The sequence below is a fragment of the Artemia franciscana genome, chromosome 1 (assembly GCF_032884065.1).
Source record: "Artemia franciscana chromosome 1, ASM3288406v1, whole genome shotgun sequence".
NCBI lineage: Eukaryota > Metazoa > Arthropoda > Branchiopoda > Anostraca > Artemiidae > Artemia > Artemia franciscana.
Window position 1 is genome coordinate 37,303,547 of NC_088863.1, and position 27,415 is coordinate 37,330,961.

At 34.2% G+C, this 27,415-nt stretch overlaps 2 protein-coding genes across 3 annotated transcripts in view; both read right to left on the bottom strand.

The window, feature by feature from the left end:
- LOC136029163 (uncharacterized) overlaps nt 1–27,415 on the bottom strand; it is a 902,097-nt gene that overhangs the window by 468,462 nt on the left and 406,220 nt on the right. The window lies entirely within an intron of this gene.
- On the bottom strand, nt 1,418–25,356 carry LOC136039907 (putative ferric-chelate reductase 1 homolog; the record flags this gene model as incomplete). The annotated part of the gene is given in 5 exon segments (XM_065723930.1): nt 1,418–1,624; nt 4,894–5,054; nt 15,322–15,438; nt 19,217–19,355; nt 25,124–25,356. Coding segments are annotated over 5 exon segments (743 nt in total), but the record flags the coding sequence as incomplete, so codon positions are not given.

Sequence of the window (27,415 nt, forward strand, 5' to 3'; positions counted from 1 at the left end):
GGCAGCCCTCCCACCATGTTTCAAAAGCTATTTCGACATGTCCTAAAAGTTTCAAGTTAACACCACCAGCTGCTTTTAAGATATTATAGATCCTCCCTTTGATTAACTGGGTGTACATACTGCTTTTGATTTAGGTTAACATACCCCTCAACATTCTCCGAAGTTTCACCTTAATGCTCATAGCATTTTTGGATACACACAAGTCATTTCCTCAATCTTTTCCTATGATAAATCCTGCTGGTAAGCAATGGGCAAATTGCATAACTTACGATCTTTGCTCGGGGCTGTGTTGGGCATGGCATCCTTGGAGGCATTGCTATTAGGCGTTTTGACTAATTTGAACAAAATGATAATTTTGAAGTTTGGTCAATGTAGAGCAGAGAGGGCACCTAAAATGGGCAAGGAGGGGGAGGCAGAGGGTTCAAACCCAGTTGTGACCAGTTATTTAATTTGGGACGGGGGTCAGTGGTGTGACTCTGTAAGCTCAGCCAGAGCCGATCCAGCTCTGAACGGGTACCTGGAGAAATCTGAGGAAGGTAAGCAGGAAGGTTGTGTGAAAGCACAGGATGGTCGGCCCCCAAATCTCCATCACACTTTCGAGGCTGAAGGGCCATGAAACGGAGATCAGCAACGCCGGTTTGGACCTTAAGGGTCTAGTGCCGTCTTACTTACTTACTTACTTACCCTCTTCACAACCAGCAAGTACATAGTGTTTTGAATGTGGTCAGCATTCCTCTTAATGGTTCCTTAAAGTTTTAACTTAATACCCAAATACCCATTTTTTAATACCCCTTTTTGGAGACCAAACCTCAAATATCCCTCTTTTCCAACAAAAAACATATGTCAACAATTGGCAACTGTCATAGCTTACAGTCCTTGCACTAGAGGGTGGGGGAGTCGTAAGTCAAGTTCCATTTAGCACACACTTTGGATTATTTTTCTGATAGCTGAAACTCTTCCTTCCTCAACCATCTGAATTCTAAAATATTTTCTGTCGAAAATTTTTGGAACTAAACTTTCCATCATGGTCCTTTATAATGACCCGAACTTGTTTGTTGTTCCGATGGGCAGCATATAAGAGATCCTTTCTAAAGTGACGTAAATAAACTACCTTCTTCTAGTCAATGTTTCCTGACAGGATCGTATTTGAAACTAAATGAAACAAAATATTTAGTGTTTCATATACGGGAAAAAGAATACTTACATATTTATTTTAAGTACTTCAAATATATGGAAAGTATTTCAACAGGATTTCCAAATGCATCTATTTAAAAGTTGCCCCATCGCTGGGTAACTACTAGGTGTACAAAACTTGGCCTTTCGAAGTTGTAATTATGAGATTTTTAAAATTGAATTTCAATATTTTTTGAGTTAAATTAAATCAGAATTACATTAAAAGAGGAACAAAGTCTCAAAACCAATTTCTTGCACATTTATTTTAGAATAAAAAAACATGTATGCATAGAACATAAGCTTGGTTTAACTTGAAATGTGCCATCACTGATGGAGATCTGATAAAAATATGAGTGCCCTATGCTGTATATCCATACAGGGCAGCCAGGAATATTGTGAAAATAACTGCCATCACAATGTATGCATAGAACAGGAACTCAGTAAGTGTCAACTAGAAGAAATAAACAATTATTAACATTCATGGAGATGTTCTTCAAATTTATGAAGGACTGGTTTGCTTTGATTAATCTTTGTATTGTTTGCAGCTCTTAGGCTGTTCTCCTTAATAATGGACAATACCGTTAGGGTTCATTCTCATCCAAGTTGACATTAATAGCAGCATTAGAACGAAAAGAGTGCTCTAACCAGATCTAAATATTTTCTTTTACTACTAAAATGATTAACTCTTTATAATATTTATAATAACCGATTTCTGTTATATCATCTTTTTATCACTTTTTTCACAATTACCTCTTAAAAATACAAACAATAGACCTCGGAAGATGATTTATTCTAGAATATGCATCCCTACTCCAAACATTGGTAATTTTATCCGTTGGATGACCTAAATAAGAAACAAAATTAGCAAAAACGGAAATGCTTCTTGGTCGGTTGTTTCACAGTGACGAAACGTCGAGAAAGTTTTAAAATATAACATCAAGGCTAATACCAAATACTATATGTTTGGCAATTATGATGAAAGAGCCCATCGAATGAGAAAACTCAAAATTTTAGAACCCAATTTTATTTAAAATTTATATATATAGATTACTTCAAATTTTCAATGACAAGGCAGTTATGTGATCACCAGCTCCTGCTAAGATTTTTTCTTATGGTGAAATAATGAGCCCAAAATGAAGAAGAACGACAGAGAAAAATTTTGCAATATTTTTATTTTCAGAAAAAAGCACTAAAGTAGTAAACCAAAGGGTAAAGGGAATTAGAAATAGAGAAATCTCCAGTTCTTCTCTGAGACAAAAATACAAATAACACCATCTAGTGTTACTAAGCCAAATCACTAACTTCGTTATTATGATATAGATGCAAATATTCTTTCTGTTTATCGTTTCATCTCTTATTAATTTAGTTTGCATTGAGTCTAAGGTGAAAGACCCAATTTTATCAGCTTAACTTATCTATATGCCTCAAACTAATCCATCCCAAACCACTTTGCGACCCCCTCTTCAAAAAAAATCCAAAATAAAAGAATGTGTCTAATTTCAAAAATTGTCAGGTCTGATCCAAAAAGCTTAGAGTTTGAAGTAAAATGAAATCTTAATGAATTAAAGGAATTTTTCATTCTTGTATTCTAATTTTGGGTAATAATACACTCCATGGGAGCTAGTAGTACTTAATTTTAAACATCCTAAATAATCTAACATTAAAGTATAAAAATTGCGCATTATTCAGATTCCTGTGGTAAACTGCAATTACAGCCCAAAATTTAAAGATTTAATTTACAGAAAATTTACAGAAAGCCTACACACAGCGATAAATATTTAAGTTTTCATTCGTCCGTACCACCCTGTTTCGGTGAGAATAAGGGTCACTAGTGGGTGGGGACTTTAAAATTTGTTCCAAGGAATCTCTGAATTTGGAATTATTGTATTTAAGGGATATATTACTTTGTAATAGCTATACAATTGGATTCATAAACAATAATAGTTAATGGACGTATTAAACAGAATATTAATATAATTACAGTAACACAGTCTTAGGAATTGAATTTGTTTAAAAGTTTTTTCTCTTTGCCATATTTGCCATGTTTAGGGGAAAAGTTTAAACGGTTCTTACATAAATATAGCATTGATACATGTTTTCAGTCAATGAGACCTTTAAGCAGTTTCCTTAATTTGGAAATTTGACATGGGGCAATTTTGTAAGTGCGGCTTATAGTATTCCTTGTTCTTGTGGGAAGTTTTACATTGGCATAACTCACCAATAATTTGTTGAAAAATTTATCAAGCATCGTAACTCAATGGAAAAAGCTCTACAATTGAGCAAACCACCTGAAACCTTTGTTTCGGCTTTGGTAAAACACATTTTCTGGCATCCAAACCTTCATGTAAAATTTGATGATGACACGGCATTTTCTGATGATAGAGGTTTTACTCAATAGGTGAAGGAGGCTATTGAAGGAGGAAAAAAACACACACATTTCTGCTAATATTTCAATAAATAGGGATACAGGAAATTTAAATATTGACTCAGTTTATAACATTCTTTTGAAAAATGAACCAGCTGTTAACGGGGTATTGAAATTAAAAAAAAAATCACTAGGGGACAAGATTGAATACAAGACCAAGGAGAATTGCGTGAATGGTCGAAAACAACAGGAATTTTTTACAATAAAATAATTAACTTCATTTTCACAATGTATAATTTATCCAGTTGCTTTGGTGTTCTCCTCGAAGTATCTCCATTGGTGACAGCAAACTACATAAAACTGTTGTGACAATTGTAGTTTATTAATATTAATGATGTTTTTAACTTTAACTTATTGATGTTTAACTTATTGATGTTAAACTTAGGATTGATTATTTTTTAACTTTGTGTCTTTTGCACTGAAGACGCCTCGTTTTATACAGGCGAAATACCCTAGTCGTTTTATCTTTTCTCTCTACTGGCTGTAGTGTCGTTTGTTACTTTATTCATTGAGGCTTCTCTCTTTGTTGTTCTTAGCTCTTAAGGATTTACTATTTGGATTTTTTAAAATTTAATTACTATTTTTCTATTTACTATTTAATACTATTTTTCCTTTTTCAATTATCTGCTACAGTATTTCAGTCCTGCTTCGTGGATAGAGTTGTGCATTTAATTTTGGACGTGATTTCTTGTTTGTTTCGTAAGGTGTTAACTGAAAAATTAGGATTTGGTATGAAAACTATAATAGTGTTTTAGTAGTAGTAGTAGTACCAGTAGTAGGAGTAATACTGTAGTAGTCAGTTTTTTAAACTTTCGTAAGCGTGTTGACAGAAATTTATGGTTTGCCATATTTCATCCTTTGATTTGTTGATGATTTCTCAAATAATCACATTTTGACTCGTGTTAAATTTAGGATTTTAAATATTTAGGTTGCTACTTCGACCTGTTCTGATCTAGGTTACTTATTCTTCATAAGTGTGCGCTGTACGAAACCTATTATTTGAGATGTTTACTTTTGTCGTTCGTAGTTTGACTTGTGTTAAATTTAGGATTTGAGATGTTTAGTTTGCTATTTCGGTGTCCTAAAATTAAAGAAACATAACAACATATGTAATAGAACATTTTTAATGGAGGAATATCACGGTTTTATCCGACTCGTACAAAAGTGACAAAACACATTTAAATAAATTTCTTATATGTTCGGTAACGCTTTATTTTTGTTCCCGCCTCCTCCGCCCCTCAAAAATATCCTATCTACCACCCTGGCCGTAATATATCATAGATTTAAGTAAATACCTTTTTTGAAGCGTAGTTTTTGTCATATACTTGATTTGGTCGACGGACTAATGCGTATCCAAACTGCATCCATAAGTAAAACAGTATAAAGATTAGTAGAATGTAGCCAGACCAAACAGGCACACCATGTTGCAGCAATGATCCAAGGTATATATTCAAAACTTGTAATACAAAAGAATAGCATTGTCAAAACTAAGGCAGATTGAGTATTTTAATGAGAGAACAACAAAGACATCTCCACAATGATTCAATTTCTTGCAATTACCTAAAATACAGTTTTCTGACCCTTTTATTAGCTGATTTTCTGGCCGTTTTCATGTAGACAAGGCAATCACAAATAAAATTAAAATTGTCAGAAATAATTTTTTAACATTTACTAAATCGAGCCAAAATCAGACTGAGAGGAATTCTTATTCTTTCTTAGCTCAATTTTCAAGCTAAGATTATAAATATTGCTATAGGTCACCGCTTTTGCTGTTTTTGCTCTCACCGCTTCTTTGTTTAAAAATACGTTAAATCCATCTACTAAGCCACACTTATAGAGACACACAAAAGCAAATTTACAAACGTAAACACACACACAATTTTTTTTTAAATGGTACTTCCTTTTTTTCGGGGGTTCTTAATTAAAAAATTCTAATTGAAAAATTAGGATTTGGTATAATTACTTTCCTATTTTGGATTTCTCTTAGTTAGGATTAGTAGCAGTAGCAGTAGTAGTAGCATTGCTAATGAAACTGCTCACGGGGTATTTAGCCTCTTTCCCCTTAGTTACGCCACTGAGGTGAAAGAGGTCAGCTATTTCAGTGGAGATATATTTTTTAAAATTGTAGGCTACTGGAATTTTCTTCTATTCTTGTGACCCTTGTTTTAAGAAAAGCATGATATCATCCTCTGATGACAAATTGGAAGTTCCAAACAAAACTTCGAAGCTGTTTCTCTAGGCACCCTACAGGAAAAAAGAAGCAACGAATGTATCAAATACAACTTCTGCAAAACGTCTCTAAATAGTAAGGGACCCTCTGCTGTGCCATTTATATACCATTTTAAGAAGGGGCATACAATTTAAATACACAATGGTAACGTTTTTGCCACTGGTGCAACAAATAACTAACCCAAACCAACTCAAAAATATATACCAAGTCAGGCTGTTTCCGCAAACAAAAATCCAAACAGCAAAGCAAGTGACACACAGGCCAGTGGAGTAGTGAAATCTGGAACAAGGAGAGCAGACATACGATCATTCTTTATTTCCAACTGATAAAACAAGCTGCTCTGCTGCAAAGCCCTGTATAAAGACGAATTAATACTTTATGCATTGATAAGCAAGATATAAAACATCTTATTTGAAAAACGATAGGGAGCTTGAAAGCACCATCTTGGGGAGTCATCCATCGTCACGTGAGTGTTGCTGCCAGAAAAAAAGATAAGCTAAAGCCTGCTTTAAAATCTACCAATCCAGGTGGATAAATTTTTGACTGCTGGTTTTTAAAACGATATGGCCTAATAGGCGTCACTGTTTATTACTCCAGTAAGATGAAAAGCGAGCAGAAGTGACACAACTGTGTTTCACATTTCAAGAAGCTTATGCATTCTCATACAGCTACTAATACTCTTTCAGTAATCCAAGTTACAACAAAGAAGTTTTCACAAACAGATAAGATTTTCCGCGTTGTGATTGATTCTGCGAAGGATATCGCCAAAGCCCGTAGGCTAGGAGCAGTTCCCTCATTTTCATATTTTGCACTTAATCTTCAATTATCTGTTACATACGCACTTGGGTTTTGGTCAACTCAAAACTTAGCCAATGAATATCCCACGAGAAAATTTCTTGGAGTCCTTTAATGAAGTCGAAGATATTTTGTCAACTGGTGAAAATGATTCTGATGGCCTTTCTGACGCCGAGTCTGAGAACTCTGGGAGTAAAAATAAGTTTGCTAAAAAATCTAATGAAACTGATGAAGCTTGTGCGAAAGGGATTAGGTAAAGTAACTGAGCAGAAGAGTGGGAGGCTGGAAGTAAGTTAGAAAACTAAGTAACCGCCTATGCGATTCGAAGAAACTTTACACTTGCTCAAACATTAATAGAACTGAAAAAATTACTAAGAAATCGGTTTTTCACAATTCAGCATGGTACCTTTAGAAGAAATTGTAAAGAAAGTAACCTTCGTTCTAACATCACACTTGACATGAAAATGTTATGGAATAGAACATTGTAAACATTTCGGTCTGCAAAAAACTTATGGGGCCTAGAAATTGTTTTTTATATTCAATATATGTAACGATTCCATTCTGAATATGGCTTATTTATAACGGGTAGACCTAAATAGACGCTGCCATTATCGTACTTGCTCCCTTGTTTGATACCACCGTACTGAGAAGTGCTTCTTCTTACCCAACTAATAGTCAAGTACAAATATTTTTCAAAAAGTGAATATTCTATTGTAACACTAGATTTGCTGATGGCCCCATTGTTGCGTCCTTTGGATTTGACTTTGGAAAAATTTTGATTCTAGATAATGATTTTCTAAGTTTATCTCTTCAACAGCGAATATTTTCTCAAAGAATGCTTAACGGTATAATGAAAAATGATTCACCGTCTTTGGACTATTGTAAGAAAATTTTACGTTGTGATCAAGACGCATCTACTCAATTTATTGACATATTAACTGAAAAAATAGAAAATGATATAATGGTTTTGCTTTTAAACACTACCTAGACGGCCATTTTACAAAGCAACAAGATATAAGTCGAAAAATTCTGTCTAAACAAGTTTTGTGATGTCACTCGAATACTCCTCCTCCTAAAAGATATTTATTTTATTGATTGCGAGTCACTTTCTTTTTGGAATTGAGACTGAAATGCTTTATAAATGTCCGTTATGCTTATATACATTTAGCAGCTGGTCATCATGTGACAGTCGTACTGTGATTTATGCCCATAATGAAAAGTGTAGATTATGCAATCCATGTAAATTGCATAGAGGATACGCAGTGCAAATTAAAGACTATAATTCTTGTCTTGAAGAGATTTATGCCTCTCATACTAGAGGTTTCATCTATTCCAGTCGTCAATATGAGAAATTATGATCACTGGGAAAGTAATAACCCTGGCATAATTACAAAAACCGTAAACGTGATTTCAGTTTGTTTTTCAGAGACTAGTATCGTCGTGGCTTTAAATTGTTATGGGAAGAAGAACCTTTTCGGTGCTTCAACTGCTGGAATAATAAGAGTCTTGTGAAGATACCAGTTACTGTGATTATAAGCCTAATCACTTTTATTTGGCTGTTACAGAAAGTGATTTTTCGTGAGAATATCGTATGTGACATTGCTTCAAATAAGTATAGGCATGGATAACAACTGCCTAGCCCGTAACAGGACATCATCAAACAACCCTTGTAGTAGTCCGTTCCATGACACAATTTTAGTGATCTAATAGTAGCAACATAGCAATGAATATTAGGACAAACAAAGTATTTGTTCTTTTAGCTATCTCACTGAATGGGTTGAAAATGACATGTAATCACAGCGAAACCTTTTGTTAATTATAGAAGATTGCCAAATTCACTTCTTAATGGTAACCGACCGAGCTTCAAGTAGGAAGTATTGACTGGAAGACATTGAAGACGCTTTATATTGTAGTGGTGAATGTGTTTGTGCCTATTTTTTCTTTCAAGAATACTTAGAAGGGCAACATTGGTATTATCCACTCTCGATGTCTTGACAAAGGATGCGTAAAGAAATATACAGTTGTCAGATGAGAAGCCGGGTGCCGAGTCTGTATAGATAACTTGATCCTTGCCACTTAAATTTTTTGCTTTAATAATACGATCTTTAAAACTGAGAGCCTCACGTAAATGCTCATTGAGGAAAATTCTTTTATTCTCACATAGATTGGTAATGTAAATTCTCCTCTGTTATGTTGAACAGTTGAATGTGAAACCACCCTTTTTTCGACTCGTAATTTTTTCGTTCATAACTCGACACAGCTCATGCATATTGTTGTATTCCTCGTGGGGTATGGTTGCAAAGAAGTAATCATCAGAGTAATAATTTGCCACCAAACCCTCGTTGGAAAAGTCAAAGGGTCATATGTACAATTCTTTCTCAGGATATCATAAGTATTTTTAACAATACAATCAACAAGGGCAACTTAATCTCTCCCACCAATGGCAGGGTAGTTTTGTCCAACAGTCAACTGTTTTATTCAAATCATCATAGAGTGCGTCAGAGACATTGGACATGAGTATTGCATAAAAATCATTAGGCATTGTGAACGTTTTCAGCGTCAATTCAAGAATCAAATCTGAGTTGTATCCTAGCCAGTGAACAGTCAACTTTCTCTTATCATTGTGGGTTCGAGTGTTTAATATTTTCTTCAATTTGGTCAATTTTATTGTTTTTAACTTTTTGTAATTCATACTCGTAAAAACTGCCAAGAATCTAGTCATGTTTCATATCACGTCGACGATACGTTAAAGATTTAGTGTCTAAGACTTTTGAAACTTTAAAAATCTCAGTGAACCACAATTAATTCCCCTTTTCAAAAATATTATTTATTCGATTGCTTCGAACAGAATGGCCAACATTAATTTTCTCTTCACAACCTTTTCATTGGTATTGTTTAAGAAAAATCTCAAGCGTATTGTTACTGTGGTGAACTTCAAGAGGACTAGGACTAGACAGGAATCGATGTGGACGTTGATCGTAAAACAACATGATTTCTATCTAAATCTGAAATAAAAGCAGCACTATTTTTCAATGTGCAATATCTCGAGATTACAAGTCGAATTGGTCTTATCAGTCTTTCAGCCATTTCCACCTTTATCGGACTATGACTATGATAGAATATTGTATTATGTTTCAAAAAAGTTTTTTACATGTGAATTAACAATTTATTATCCCAATCCATTTGAATTCTTCTATAAGAATCTTGTGCAAAAATAGATTCAAGTGCTCTAGTAAATTTATTGCCTCTCTGTGCAATTCAGTGCAATGGGAAGGCATATCCATATCGACTAAAAACACTGACTGCAAGTAAAATATACTTGCTCGGGTCATTGTGACGTCTTTGAATTTCGCCGATTCAAAAGATCTGCCTGTAATATATGCAATGGGGAAAATGCTTTAGTTTTTCTATAATGATTATCGCGAGCTTTGTGATTTCGATGAATAGTGTAGCTGGGTCAATTCTGTAAATATTCTGTCACCAACTTCATTTCAACTCCAGTGACTGGGGCAAGTGTGGTGAAGGACTCTAAACTTCTCGCTTCGCCAATAGTTTCATAAAAACTGTTCAAAACATGAGCCTTTTTTAACGTAAGCACGGTGTGAAGAGTCCGCTACCCTTTTGCATGCTAATAGGTGATACACTGAGTTTAAGACACTTTCGTTTTATGTCCTTTAAATCATCAACCCCGCTTGGCGTACTTTCCGAAAAAAATTCAAAAACATCTTTTGATATACTTTCACATTCCCTTAAGCGTTTTAATACACTTAAGCGTTTCAAAAATCCAATAAGACTTTTTGGAAATTTTGATGACCTTAAAAATGTATAAAAATGGCCATCAAATGATTCAAGTCTTTTTCGACTTGTAAACATATCATATACTTAATCAAATAAATCTTAAATCTTGTCCTGGTTTAGAACTTCATTCTTTTTGTCATCAATTTGTAAACGTTGATTTTCAGCGAGATAGGTTAAGATTCTTTTACTTTGCTCACGATATGATTGAGTTATTAGGTCTAAAACACTTGATGAGACTTTAGATAATTCTTTTAACTCTTTTGGCCTTGGTGATGGTGGCGATAAGCTTTCAGAACTTGAAGTTGATCAATGACATTTATATTAAGTGGTCTTTCACTGTAGGGTTTATGCCAATCAATACCTCAAAGTACATTTTGAAGCAAATTAATTTTTCATCATTGGCAATTGTTTCATTACTAATAATTTATCAAGATTATCTTCATATTATTCTTTTGGTGACAGAGCGAGGTCTATTGGAGTCAATCTGTAAGACTTGGCCATTTTTCTAGAAAATATTGTTTACAAGTCATGTAATTATCTATAGTAACAATGAAAAGAAACTACCACCTTACTTGAATAAGCCTTTTTTTAAATCTTTTCCCTTCTTTTTGCAAGCTAGGGTACGTAAAAGAGAAAGATATTGCTTTGCTCGATGCTTAACTATTTCTGGCAGTTGACAATTGCCTTCAGTTGAATTTAAACAAATCTCAGATGGGAGATTAATGAATTCATTGTCAATGGCGATAATCACGGGACTTTTACACACTATTGATGGCTAATATAAAAAAAATAATTTTGTTTGTCCTGATATTGATTACTATGCTACTACTCTTAGACCACGACAATTGAATCATGGAATAGACTATTACAGGAGTCGTTCGTTAATGTCCGGTTACGGTCTTGGCAATTTGGTTGCCAAGTTGTTTCGCTCTGTATTACCCCTGAATAAAAAATAGATCATAGCGGTTGCCGCAGATTTTGCATCCTCTACAATACATAATTTGGTCTCGGGGAATGATTCTAAAGACAGTTTTTCAAAGAATCTCAGATTCAGACGTTATTGGTCGGTGAGCGATTGAAACTACGGCAAAGCGGGAGAGGTTTGGAAAATGCGCGAAACACCTCATCTGTCTCGACTCAGCCCAAAAGAGTAGAACATCACTCTTGTCAAAGAAGAAAAAGAAATCAAAAGTAAAAACTGTTAGATAGAAAAAGAATGTCTTTTCTTAGAAATGGCATACCTACCACATAACGAATCTCATCCTTTAGTGAATTAAATAAAAAAACAAGTTTTTTAAATGAAAGTAAGGTGCGACATTAAAACTTAAAACGAACAGAAAATACTCCGTATATGAAAGGGGCTTTTTCTTCTCAACGCCCCGCTCTTTACGCTAAAGTTGGACTCTTTCTCTTAACTCTACATTTTAAAACAGTAAAAAACTTTAGCGTAAAGAGCGGGGCGTTGAGAAGGAAAAGCCCCTTTCATATACGGAGTAATTTCTGTTCGTTTTAAGTTTTAATGTCGCTCCTTACTTTCATTTAAAAAACTTGTTTTTTTTATTTAATTTCTGAACGTTTTTGAACAAATGCATGTTTTGATTTTGGCTCTCCGCAGAGGAATAATTAAAACGAAATTTGTATATTTATTTTTTTTGGCTAAATGGGTTTCTCATAATTTTGATAGAATGATTTTGAGAAAAAAAGAGCGGGGGACGAAGCCTAGTTGCCTCAGATTTTCGGTTAATTAAAAAGGCAACTAGAACTTTTAATTTCTTACGAATCTTTTTATGAGTAAAAGATATACGTAACTTATAAATTATCTTCCATAAACAACTTTTGTATTTTTCATGTTTTTATTGCATATATGAGGGGGTTCGCCCTCTCGTCAGTACCTCGCTCTTTACACTTAAGCTTAAATTTTGTCCCAATTCATTAAGAATGACCCCTGAATCACAAAAGCCGCAGAATAAATAGTTGAAATTACTAAAAATACTTTAGCGTAATGAACGAGGTATTAGGAGGAGGTGAGCCCCTCATATTGGTGATAATTTCTGTTCGTTTTAAGTTTTAATGCTGCTGCTTACTTCCAGCTGAAAAAACTTTTTCATATTTATTCTTTCATTGTTTTTTTAAGTAATGCTAGTAAATCCTGCGCTCCCTTCATGGAAATTTTCTTCCTCCATGACATATTCCTCGAAGGAAAGTTCCCCCAGCATATCCCCCTCTTCTCAACCCCTGCCTCCAACCAAAAAATCCTCCTGAAAACGCCTGTACACTTCCCAATAACCATTACTATATGTAAGCACTGGTCAAAGTTTTGAACTTGTAACCCCTCCCACGGGGACTGTGGGGAGTAAGTCGTCCCCAAAGACATAGTTATAAGGTTTTCGACTACGCTAAATAAAATGGCTATCGCAGAATTTTGATCCGTTGACTTTGGGAAAATAATTAGCATGGAAGGAGGCCTACGTGCCCTCCAATTTTTTTGGTCACTTAAAAAGGGCACTAGAACTTTTCATTTCCGTTAGAATGAGCCCTATTGCAACATTCTAGGATGACTGGGTCAATACGATCACCCCTGTAAAAAAAAACAAAAAAAAACAACAAATAAACACGCATCCGTGATCTGCCTTCTGGCAAAAAAAATATAAAATTCCACATTTTTATAGATAGGAGCTTGAAACTTCTACAGTAGGGTTCTTTGATACGCTGAATCTGATGGTGGGATTTTCGTTAAGATTTTTTTACTTTTATGGGTTGTTCCCTCCTATTTTCTAAAATAACGCCAATTTTCTCAGGCTCGTAACTTTTGATGGGTAAGACTAAACTTCATGGAACTTATATATTTAACATCAGCATTAAAATGCGATTCTTTTGATGTAGCTATTGGTACCAAAATTCTATTTTTTAGAGTTTTGGTTACTATTGAGCCGGGTCGCTCCTTACTACAGTTCGTTACCACGAACTGTTTGATTACCACGAACTGTTTGACTAATCTCTAAATATTTTCAATGCAGAAAATGTTGATGTGAGTGTAAAACATGGTCAATACTAGCAATTTTATTCGCAACAACCACTCTCTGAAAACGCACATTTTCAAATTTATTCCAGTGAAGATTATTTCAAAGATTTGACTTTATAGATTTACATGTCACATTTATAGATTTGCATGTCATTGTAAAAAAATCTAACAAAAAAACGAAGTGTAGCCGAAGGGTCATCCTATGAAAATTGTGTGCTACACAATTTGTTTGGATAAATCAGTCTCTACATAAATGGAACGTTGGCGAGCACAAGCAACAATCTTTCAAACCATAGAAAGTTATATCTAATTCATGTTGATGACTCCAATGTCCTGTAGGCTATTGAGAGGTTTGGCAATTGGATATGAACATAAAATTGACACCGACACTAGCAATATACTAAGAGATGCAACAACTAAAGATTTACACTTGGTGGGGAAAATAAATCATGATATATTTAAAATACCTGAATGGTTGCCCCTAAATGTTAAGATTGATATATAGCTGCAACTTGCTCCGTCCAATCTTATTTTGAGAAAAGTAGTTGGCACTGCACCTGATGCAACAGTATCTCTCTCCTCGGCAGTACTTCACGTATGAAAACAACAAGGTATTTGTTCTGTTGGTTTGGCAATTAAGAAATTAAGAGTTAATGGGAATAATATCAAATTGCTGGTTCCTCATGCAACCAAAAATCAACGACATATTGCAATGGGTACATGTACCTACACCGATTCGTCATTTATCAATTGTGAAATTCCTTTAAAACTCGCTTAGGTTTTTGTAAAAAGCTACCAGTGCCTTTAGTTTATGGACAAATCCTCCACATAAATTTGATACGTTTGGACTCTTATCTCTTGTATGTAGTTTAAATGAATTCCGCTCTACAATTTATACTTTCATAAATCCTACAGAGCCTCATTTGAATTGGCAATGCAATGCTTAGATCAAGATTCACAATAATTTAAAAATAGTATAACGGAAGATGTTTGCAAAAAATCATGGTATCTTTGTAATGGATTTGTCCGGTACTCAAGATATGAATATTGTCCGAACAGGCACATTAGGTTTAGAGTGTACCTTTGCCAAACTATTGGAGAAAAGTGTAGCATGAATCTCGCTTACTCAATTTAAAACCTTTTGGGAAATTAACCCTGATGGAAGTGTTCTATTAGACTTAACATCATACACACAGATAAAATAATCGATGAAGAATATTGAATTTTTTGTTTATTTTGGCCTACCTTATGCTTTCTACACGCCTCACATTAAAAACCTTCTTGAGCAAAGTGGAGAATCTATTATTCAGAATCAGATGCAAGTACAAGATTTATCAACCAAAAGCTGTGGTTTTTACACGCTATTATATTTTATTTTTCGATGTTGCGGATATATAGTTACAGTAAATTTCTCAGCATTTATGGTGATAATCAAGAAATAAGTTAAAGAATCCTGTCTAAACAAGTTTTGTAACTTCTCTCAATTACCCCTCCTCCTGGAGGAAATTCATTTTATTGATTCCGGATTAGTTTCTTTTTGGAAGTGAGACGATCAACATCGAAAAAATGTCTTACACATGTTTATTATTTTTTAAAAATTGAGCAGCTGGTGATTCTGTGAGAATTATACTATTATGGATGACTATAATGAAGAGTCTAAATTATCCTATCTAGAAGTTACTGGTCTAGAAGATACTAGATTATGCTAGAATAAAGAAGATACTGGTTGTTATAGCGATATTATGCAGTTTAAGTAATTGCTGATAGTTCTCAGTAACGATCATAAATACTTTTAAGGCTGATCTTTGAAACCTAGCCTCAATATTGAATTCTATACAAAGAGTATATTTATTTAATGATTCAAGCGTCATTACTTACGAGCAAAGGCTAATATAACATATCCAGTGTTGCTGTGAATGTATCTAAAAACGTAACGAACTTCGCTTTCTGGCTCGGGCCTCAGCACACCTCCAGCAGCTTGAAAGGTTATGAAAACTGCAATTCAATAGAAAATTAAGATTCAAAGCAGCGTTCAATTATTATAATTTTTGTTGTGAAATTGTTTCGTACCAAAAGAACCTTGAACATTTGACCGGATCATTATAAATAGGTGACAGACTTCAAGGAGAAACATTTTTCTATATGTACTAAATAGCCGCACTTTACGCTCTTGAATGTTGTCATGGACGAGCAATTTGACACAGAATATTTTCTGTATATAATATATATATATATATATATATATATATATATATATATATATATATATATCGATCTATCTGCATGTCTGTCTGTCTGTCTGGTGATAGATATATATATATATATATATATATATATATATATATATATATATATATATATATATATATATATATATATATATATATATATATATATATATACTCTTTCAATAATATTGTCGTTTGAAAAATACTACATTCTTTGTGTATACTCTCGCAATAATAGACGTCTCGGTTATTCTTTTTATTAAACCTTAACCTTAGAAGGGTAAGCTTTCGGAAATCTTACGACACCAAAACACTTTTCGCAGTTACCATGGAAACGGATATATTGCTCGAACCAATTTCCCCGACAATCTATGATTAGCCAGTTCTTGTGCCGTCATCGAGGTCTTATTATCTGAATCGGTTTGGGAGATATTTAGGGCTAGTAGTAAAATCTGCGAAACCTTAACATCTACGTAACTTTTTCACCTGTCTCAGGAGAAGAAGGGATTTTTTGATCAAAAGTTGGTAATTATTAGGCTTCTTTGGGCTATGGGATAAGATTAGTTTTTTAAAGCTTTGTAGCAAATTTTGTGAGGAAATAGCAAGTGAAAAAGGATTAATTTCGCTATTTTCTAATTTAAAAAATGGGAAGCAATGAATTGGAAGCGGCTTCCTCATGCAGAAAACCTGTGTCTAATTGAACTGGAATATGATGAAGCAGCAGAGGACTCTCGTACGGTCGATAACGAAGACTAGGAGATCCTAAACATTTTTAATAACGAGGATTTCGATGATGACTATTCTCCTCCAGACGAGAAGGAATGTAGCAGCCCTAATGAAAAACTTTCTACGGCAGTGAGCTTAAGCCAGCCCCAGGCGTGAAGTGTAAAATACAGCTTCTGAAGGTGCTACATACCCTGAATCGTCCAATGAGACCAATGACAAACTTTCTCTGTCATCTCAGCTGTCAGGGTCATACCAAGCTGTCAGGGGTCATACCCCGGAAACACAATTTACAGCACGATACTGCATTGACTTATATTTTTATAATCACTATCTGTTCTACGCTGAAGGTCAAAAACAGTTCCACAGTTTGGTTTTTTGCATTAATTCCATATATTTAACCCCACCTTTGATTCATTCTGTAAATTCTTCAAGTTCAGGTCCAGAGACCAAATAAGTTTTTCCGTACCACTTTTATTTCATTGCAATAACACAGCAACTGTCTTAACCCTTCTTAGACAAAATGAAGTAAAATAAAAACAAGATTTTTTAAGTGAAGTAAGGAGCAACATTATAACCTAAAGAAAACAGAAATTACTCCGTATATGAAAGGAGCTGTTCCATCTTCAACGCCCCGCTCTTTACGCTAAAGTTTGATCCATTCTCACAACTCTACTTTTCAAAACAATAAAAACACTTTAACGTAAATTGCAGGGTGTTGAGGAGGGAATAACTTAAAAATGCAGGCTACACCACCGTTTGGGCAGCTCCTTGCAGCTTTTGCAGCAGGAAATTATACATCGTTGCAACGGCTCCGACGTAGAAATTTAAGGCTAAAGATTCTCCTGCAGACATACTTGGTCAAATTCACTGTAGAGCTCATCAGTGACAAAATCTCCAATCTTTAGTAGCATTGGTATTAAAAAATATTATTGAAAACTGCATAGTCGGTTCGGAAGAGAAAGCCGCAGCACTCGTTCCCCAGCTAGTAGACACGACAGACTTCATGAAACATGGATTTACCCCAGTTAGCAACCATAGGATTAGCTCTCAGGAACTATCCTTAACATTAAGATATAGTGCTGAATATCTAGCACACTTTGACGGATCAGGTTGGATCAAGTTTGCTGAATCAGGATTGCTGGATCAGGAGTTTTGAAAGTGGCCGTAGGATTGGCAATTATGAACATCAGCATTTATGAACTTCTTAAAATTCGTGCAATCGAAAATTTTCATATCCCACTTCGATATTATTTATGAAATAAGAAGATTGAGCAAAGATTGAACGCAATCTGAAATGACAAAGGTCCATCTAATTGGAGCTTTTTATACCATTCTGTTCCATAGTACATACTAGTTCAAAATCAACTGAAAAATCTTGGAGAATCCCAAAATGTATTTTGATCTTATTTTAGTGGTTGCACCAGAATTTTTTTTAAATGATGAATAAAAGTCTCCAATTACGGATCTATAAATGCTGACGTACGAACTATGATGAACTGGTTTCATACTGCATACCAGTTCATGACAAGCTGTTTGGGCGAGATTGGTCTTACTTTTAAGCGGATCAGAAAGCTCAGAAGGTACTTTACAGACACCGTAGCTGGAATATCAATTACAGATGTAGATTTGGGTAACTAAGGAAAATTCAGCTGATAATTGTAAAGTGACATTAATATGTTGCAATTCATTAAGCTTTGAAAATAATAAAAAAAAATAAGCGGTGGTAGGGAGACAGGGCACCTCAGAAGGCCGTTTGGTAACAAAATCTGGCGTAATTATGTTACTACTGCCCAGAGACCTTAACAGAGCAATAATGTCACAAACAAGGATTGAAAGTGCATTATTCCTTTTTCATACTGGGTAATCTGATTGGGGAGCACAAATTTACCCCAACAAAGTTTCGGCCTCTTTAATTGTACTTGTTCAAAGAATTCAATGACAAGTTGTTTTTTCATTATATCCTCTTCATTTCCGCTTAAAAAATTACTTTGAATAAAATACAGAACCGGAGTATATACAAGTTCCGGTATTTCGGCAATGTTCAACATTGCTGCTGCAAATAGCGGTACTAAGTAAACAAGTCTTGTTACTTCAAATGACTGTGGGTAATTAGCCTACCACAATGAATTTACCTTACTGGTTAATAGGATTATAAAAAAAAATGATCGAAGACTGTAAAATTTCTAAATAATGATCCCTTATGAAATACTGGCCAAACATTATAAACTGGTTTTAATATGAAAACTGGCATGTGTACTCTACTACCGTTAATGTCACTACTGCCATTAATACTATCGCTGCGATTACTACTTTCGCTGTGACTACTATTAAGACTAAGGGTATAAAGTTGAAAAGTTAAGAAAATGTTGAGGGCGAATTTGAATTAGATTAAAACACACTATGTGCATAGAGGCTGTCAAAAGGGCATAAAAAATATATAAGGAACAGTTTAGAGAATTAAGATGAAGCTTCCAGGGAATTATAAAAGTGATAATCAATTCCATGCCTTAGACCTTAAAGTTATACCGATAGTCTTAATAAAGAGTATTAGTCAATGCATTCAATATGATGCATAGCACGAACAGCACAAAAATTCTAATCATTAGCGAACCTGCGGAAAGAAAATTCCATTCAGAAGTATCAAAAAGAGATCTTAGTTCGATGTATTGCTGCTATATGGGATGATTTTCCTTAATAAAAATTCCCAAAAAGAAACTTTTTTAGTTTTCTTTAAGAAAAGCTGCAACAAATATCTAAGACATAAAAATAATTGTCATGAAACTCGGCCTGATGCATATAAAATATAAAAAAAAACTTACTTGTGATTATTATACCAATCACAGCGTGTGCATTAGCTGTCTTGTGAGCAGCATCAACCCAACCATTAACATCAATGAATATAAGTACAATAGCAACATGAATTAAAATCACTGCGCCAGACATTAAGCCCATATGAAGCTGTAAGACATATGGAATTAAAATAGGAAAAAGAAAACATTCTAAGGTTACCTTTTGAAAGTATAAATTCCAAAGCTATTTTGTTTGATTTCCAGCCATATTGTTAGTCTTTATTATATTGTATGGGAAAACAAGATTTTTTTTTCTTAAATGGCCGAAACAGGCTGCAATGAGCCAAATAGACATCTGAAGACAAAGAAATCAAATACTAAGAATATTTTTTTTACATGCAAGAATTTATGACAAATGAAGACCCAACAATTCAAAAGAAAAAACATTGCAGTAATTTTCAATTCGCAACATTCTTATTGGCATAAACAAGACTAAATATAACAACAAGACACACCAAAGGATAGAAAGTCTGAAAAGCGATCGGTTGAGAATGACTTATTTCAAATCATCTTACCAATTCAAAAAAAAGGAGAGGGTGACAACAGTAATTGCAGAGAGAAAAGAGTAACAAAACAAAACTGCAGTTAAAAACAAGGGAATTCATCTTAAAAAATACAGAAAAAGTAAATACTAATCAAACGAATATCGTAGTTTGTTTTAGAAAGTTATGTACACATTGCTTTCAAAAGCGCAGTGATTTCTGGCTCTCAATAACTAGCAAGCTATGATGTCAAAGTGTGTTCGGCAAGTCTGATTTCGACCTAGAATGAATCTTAATTACTTGATCTCTTTGACTTCTGTAAATGGCAGGGTGTTCCTTATAGAGAAATACGTTATATCACTAGATAGAGAGATCAGTTGTACCACTATAGACAAATTATATACGTTATAACAATGTATAATAGAGAGAACACGAGACCATAGATAAACAAAAGAAAGCTTGGTTTAAAAACCATAAGTTCTGAACGTGCATTGTAGTCCCAGAAAAACATAGCAAATCCTGCAAACAATTGTTCTACCTATTTGAATTTTTTTTAAACTGTATCCCTTTCAACTACATCACCACAATACTGATCTTTTGAAACTTCAGCAAAAATTTGATACTTATGGGTCCTATATGACATTTTGTACATCTCCCCCGATCTTGAAAAACTACACTAAAATTGTCTTTTCTGCCATTTAGAGCAGGAAATCATTAATTTCGGCGTAAAGAGGGTTGAGAAGTCCGAAAACACAAATCCTAATAGAACACATTTATTGTTCGCCCATATTATTAAAATACACAATATGCTGGCTAACAAATAATGCCATGAGAAACCTAAGTGGAATTTTCTGCAGGGGCGGATCTAGACAAAATCTTGGCGAGGAGGCACTGGACCAAGGGCGCCAATGTGACTCGAGATGGGCACCAAATTGACAAGATAATTTTGCAAAAGATTAAAAAAAGAAAAAAGGACGGAATAAGTGTGCCAGAAGTGTCTTGGGGGAGGGTCACCTCCTCCAACCCCTGGATGTGTTGCTGGCCTAAATATCTTTTAATTCTTTCATTCATCTAATTTCAACCAAATTAGCAATATAGTTAAAATAAATATATATATAAATTTATTCACAGGAAAACTCTCTTGGGCTATTCGCTATTTAATTAGTCACAAAACTAAAATTAAGGATTTTTTGAGGGTAAAGGGGGTTTATTATTAGTCAAAACTTACCTTTCTATTCCTGGGTATTTCGGATATTTTACCAAAATATCCGAGAATATCGTTCGATCCCCTTGCACATTCAGCCATCAGTCTTTGTCTCTCATCCATTATATGCTCGTGTCCAGATTTTTTATTTTTATTCATTTTGAACCTTTAGCTACAAGGCTGCTTTTCAATATGTCATTGTGAATAGACAAATAGCTATAACTGAGTTACCACGTTTATGAAACGTGTTGAAGATACAACTTTTATCTTCAACAGGTGTTTCCACCTTCGTGAATAAGGGAAAGTTCCATGTTCGTAGAAAAATCTTTGCATCAATCAAAGATTTTCATGCCAGTTTTGCAGATATATACTGAACCGGCTGAAGATTCCATAGGACCTTGGACTCCCCTCTCCCTATGATTAAAATTTTTTGGGTCTATACAATCTTGTCTGAAAAGTCAGTGGGACTCTTTTAGACAACTTGACTTTTGCTATATCCTGCAGAACCCTGTATGAATTGACAATACAGTCTCTGGAAAGTGATCCACAACTATTTGAAAATGGAATAACAAATTCCATATTTTCAAAGACTGGTAGTGCAATTCTTCTTGATTTGTTGGGCACTCATGAGATGAGTGTTCTGAGAGCTAAAATAATTCTTACAAAATAACGAATATTCTTACGAATAAAAATAATTTTTACATTATTCAAAATAGTTTGTAAGAAACCTTGTTTTGATTCCAAAACTTGTAACAAATACAAACCCTGAATATTTCTCGTTACTTAGCTTTTACAAGAGTTTAATGATCATCTTTATTGGGTAGTGGAACGAGTAGTGCCTTTTTTGCTCTGGGCCATAAAATCCAGTTTTATGTACAGTTTTCAAGATGTTTCAAGTACAGTTTTTAAGATGAATAGTGAAAGAAGGAAGTTTAAGAATTATATGATTCGAACATACCACCAGGTAAGAATTTAATTTCTAAGGACATTAAGGGATGGAGGTAACATCTATTAAAAGCAGCGCCACCCCCTCCAGAACAAAGGTGAGTACACAAAATTGAAGCTGATAGGATTTTGTATAGAAAACTATCAACTGAAACTCTTTCCCCCCGTATCATTTCACTGATCTATGGCAAATAAAATGGTACATTATATATAATATAATATGTAAAATACAAGAAAATAATATTTAATATTTAAAATAATATGGCAAATAGTATGTCAAATACATTTTACACGAAACACCTTTCTATTTTAAAACGCTTTGAAGAATCGTTAAATCGGACCTTATTCTTACGGACGTGTAAACAAGAGTTAATTAATAACAATGAAGTTAGGGTGCATTTCAATAGGTATAAGGTTGATTAGGCATACCTCTAATAATTGAATGTTTTGAACAATCGTTTACATGTTCCGATAGATTATTCAAGGGATGCATTTCAAGGAAAAAATTTGTTTAAAAAATGATTCAAAATGAAATCATTCTAATTGACAAAGGAGTCGTGCCAAAGCAAAGAAATGTTTTCAGCTAATTTGTGCCACAAAACGTCAAATTTTGCCCAAAAGCGGTCAAAGTTCAAAGGAGCACAAATTATGAGACAGCCAACAGTTTTTCATGGTTTAGGATAATGGATAAAAGGTATACCGTACCTCTTTATCTTAAAAAAAAATTCTACATGCGCGGATCAAACCTTATAATATTAAATGAATGCTGCGGTGTGTTCTGTCTTCATTCTGAATCCTCATCTGACCATGACATGAGTGCTGCAATGACTACCAATATTGTTGATCACCAGCAAATGATGACCCTTTAAAGTCACAAAAAAACCTTGCTGCATCGAAGAGCCGTTTATGCCATTTTGTGACATGGGCGGATTCAGGGGGCGGGAGAAACTTTAGCCCCCCCCCCCATGATTTTTCTGGCACCCTCATTCGCATTCAGTTCTTCTTTTCTTTTTTTTACTCTTTTTTTAAGTAAACTTGTCAATTTGATCAATTATTCGTAGGTGATTTACCCAATTAACAAAAAATGCAAAGCATTCGTATGAATGGAAAGAGTAAAGTTGAAACTTAAAAAGAATAAAAATTATTTATCTTCAGCCGGTTCAGTATATAACTGCAGAATTGGCATTAAAATCTTTTATTGCTGCAAAGATTTTTCTACAAACATGGAACTTTCCCTTATTTCACGAAAATGGAAACACCTGTTGATCTTCAACATGGTAACACATTTATAGCAATTTATCTATTCACAATGACATATTGGAAAGTAGCCTTGTAGCTAAAAGTTCAAATTGGATAAAATATAAAAATCTGGACACGAGCACATAATAGATAAGAGACGAAAACTGATGGCTGAATGTGCAAAGGGATCGAAGGACATTTCTGGATATTTTGGTAAAATATCCAAAAATACCCAGAAATCGAAAGGTAATTTTTGACTAATAATAAACCCACTCCATCCTCAAAGATCCGTAATTTTAGTTTTGTGACTAATTAAATAGCGAATGACCCAACAGGGCTTCCCTGTGAATAAATTTATCCATCTATTTATTTTAACTATATAGATAATTTGGTTGAAATTAGACGAATGAAGGAGTTAAAAGACATTTAGGCCAGGAACAGACCCATTGGGTCGGAAGGGGCGACCCTCCCCCAAAACACTTCTGGCACACTTATTCCATTCTTTATTCTTTTTTTAATCTTTTTTAAAATAAACTTGTCAATTTGGTACTCACCTCGAGTCACATTGGCGCCCTTGGTCAATTGGCCCCCGCACCCAATATTTTACTCTTGATCTGTTAGAGATTCACCCATCAAGCTGCTCGCACGATCCGTTTACGAATCATTTCGTCATAAAATTATAAGATAAACCTCGTTTTCAGGAACATGTAATCAAACTTGCTTGCTAGATCTTCACCTTCAGATTGTGTTTCCTTTTTTTCTTTTTTTCTTTTTTGCAGATTTTTTTCATATTCTTTTTTAAGAGCCCGTCGGTTTAGGGTATGGTTTCTGGGCGTCAATGATGGGGATATGATAATGCAGCTTACGACATTAATTTATGTTAAGAAATAATTTTTTTGAACTGCCCCTACCCACTCCCCACTCAAAAAATCCCAATAGAGCTTTTGTTTGATAAATCTATCTATCAATTTATTTTAACTGTATAGCAAATTTGGTTGAAATTATATAAATGAAAGAGTTAAAAGTAATTTGGGCCAGAAACAGATCCATGGGCTCGGAAGGGACGAACCTCCCCCCAAGACACTTCTGGCATCCTTATTCAATTTCTTTCTTTTTTTTAAGCATTTTTAAAATAAACTTGTCAATTCGGTTCCCACCACGAGTCACATTGGCGCCCTTGGTCCAGTAGCCCCCCAAGATTTTTTTCTAGATCTGCCCCTGTTTGGTGAGCCCCCTTCCAAACCGTTTGGTAAGAAAAACAATAAAAGCATTTTTTAACAAAAACTGCCAGGAAAAATAAACATTGGTTATTTATCCTCATTTTCCATTAAAATTATTGAGCATCTTGTAAGCAAATTTTCAAAATACTGGTGACAACAATACTCTCGAGATCTTTATTCCTGAGAAAAATTGCACATATCTACTGGGGAAGTTTAAGGAGGTGGGATGGAAATCTATATTCAATATGTTACTACAATAAATAAAAATCACATTTTAGAAGATTAACTCTGAAGAAAATGGTCTTTTTGAAGTAGACTATAGAACACTTGATATAACTTGTAACAAATAGCAATAGTCAATGCTTGGCAGATTACTCGTAATATATCTACAGTACTAACACATTACAAAACTCTAAAACCAGGCACAATAAAATAAATAAAAATAATGATCGGTGAAAAACTATTGAAATATTCATTAATTAGTCTTTTATTTTCTGCAGGTTACTTATGGAGTTTTCTGGTCCTATGAGAACATTTAGTTTTCCAGGAGGTAAGTTTTAAGTTTCTAGTCCAGAAGAGTATAGTTTTGAAAATTCTACAAACATTTGTAAACACCACAAGTCAGTTAATTTAAGTAGGTTCTGTAGACACATCTTGCGCAATCGGCGCTGCAATAACTTGTATTCGGTCTAGGTTTCAAGTTCGGTCTTTCATTCTAGAAAAAAACTTCGACAATTTATTTATGTTTTTCAGTATAACACAGGCATATAATTAAAATGAAACTTACAAAGAGCCAGATATCCTTATCAGCTATACTTCTTCCAGGCCATGAGTCTTTATGATACCGAGGTAGCAAAATACCAATGGAAACCAGCCCAATCCAGGCAATCGTCATGAAAACAGCGTGAGCAGACCGTAGGTCATATTTCTTTTCATAAAACAGTGATCTTTCTTTAGAAATTGTTGTAAAACTTACAAAAGAAGGCGTTGCCAATTTCATTGTATGATATTTAATTCTCTCTACAAAAAAAAGATGAGTTTATTTTTTGTACTATCATAACATTCTGAAAGATTCTTAATAAAAGCATGGGTGGATCCAGAGCAAAATCTTGGGGGAGGCCCAATGTGACAAGGGCGCCAATGAGGAAAATATTGGAGAGTTTTGTAATGTGCTAGTACTGTAGATATATTGCGAGTAATCTGCCAAACATTGACTATTGCTATTTGTTACAAGTTCTATCAATTGTTCTTTAGTCTACTTCCAAAAAAAGCATTTTCTTTAGAGTTAATCGTCTCGTTTTTTTTTTTTCAGATATACACAGTAAACCTTGTTGAGCCAAATATCCTTATCAGCTATACTTCTTCCAATCAATCAATCAACCAATATTTATTAATTCAAATTAAAAATATACAAAAACAATATTATGCCCCAACAGAGAGCAGAGCTCGTGAGGCTGGGACAGTACAAATGCATAGAAAAAAAAACACAAAGTCTCGTCATAATAATAATTCCAAAAAGAGAATAAAAACTAAGACAAAAAAAACATAAAAGGTAGGAGATCATAGAGGAGGTCACCCCAGCGTAAGAACACCACAGCAAAATACATACTAGAATCTATTATTAATCAATCCCAGCATCCAGGCAAAGAATTGTTTTTGAAATATGTTTTTTCAAAGAAAATCGATTTGTGAAACTTCGGGACATTTCTACTAAGTTAAGTTTATTTACAATATGAGGAATCTGGTATCTGATTGAGAATTTAGCTCTTTCTGATTTGATTATATGAAGGTGATACTTCTTGGAGCGGATGCAGTGGGCAGGAGAAGTGGGAGTCCCAATTATACCCAAATCATGGAAATAATTTGCTGAGGATTGGATATCATAATACCACATTGCTGTATGCACGTCCTCCAATTGTTTGAGATTAAGTATATTGAGAAAAATATATAAAGTTTGGGTTTCTGACAGATTTTTAAGTTTCGCAGGGCGATGAACAAAAGCACCCAGAATTCTAATTGCCTTATTTTGAATTATCTGAAGAGGTTGCAGATGGACCATAAACGTGTTGAGATAAACTATGGGGCAATAATTAAGATATGATTCAATTAGAGAATGGTATAAATTTTTAAGGATGGAGAAAGCAAACACCTGTTTCAATCTATGAAAACAACCTAAGTGATGGGCAAGTTTCAATCTCAAATAATCAGAATGCTTACGGAAAGATAAAAGCTCATCGAGAATAATCCCAAGGTAACGAAATGAATGTACTCTTTTTATCCTACTTTGATTTACAATTAACTCATCTATGGTAATTTTATTTATCGCCCACTGTGACCACCCGAAAATCATGAATTCAGTTTTAGAAAAATTCGGAGCTAGGCAGTTACACGCAAACCATTTATTCAAAGATTTTATTGCTGTAATCATTTTCTCAACCAACAAAATTGGGGTTTTAGCTTTTACTGTCACAGCCGTATCATCTGCAAAAATTACTGCTAAGCTATTGTCTTGTGATAAACACCTTGGGAGGTCATTTATATAGATCAAAAATAGTAATGACCCCAATACTGATCCCTGGGGTACTCCAACATCATCAATAACGATATGGCTTGATAGATGTCCATTTATTTCTACCTGAATTTTTCGATCATGCAGGTAAGATTTTATTAGATCTAAGTCTTTACGTCTAATACTTGTGCTATTAACTTTTTCCAATCAAGATTTCATGGTTTAGCGAATGAAATGCCTTTTTTATATCATAGAAGAGAATAGACACATGATTATCATCATTTAGTGAATCATTAATCTCTAAGATTAGCGCAGCAATAGCTTGTTCAGTGGAATGACCCGACCTGAATCCAAACTGATTTTTAGTAAATAAATTACTTTTATTAAAATAGGATACAATTATTTTTTGAATAATTTTTTTCTAGAACCTTAGATATTGGAGAAAGAATAGCTATTGGGCGATAGTTGCCTACATCTGTCTTATTACCTTTCTTATGAATTGGAATAGCTCGTGCAGATTTCCATACTTCTGGAAAGATCCCTGATGATATAGATGCGTTTAAAATATGA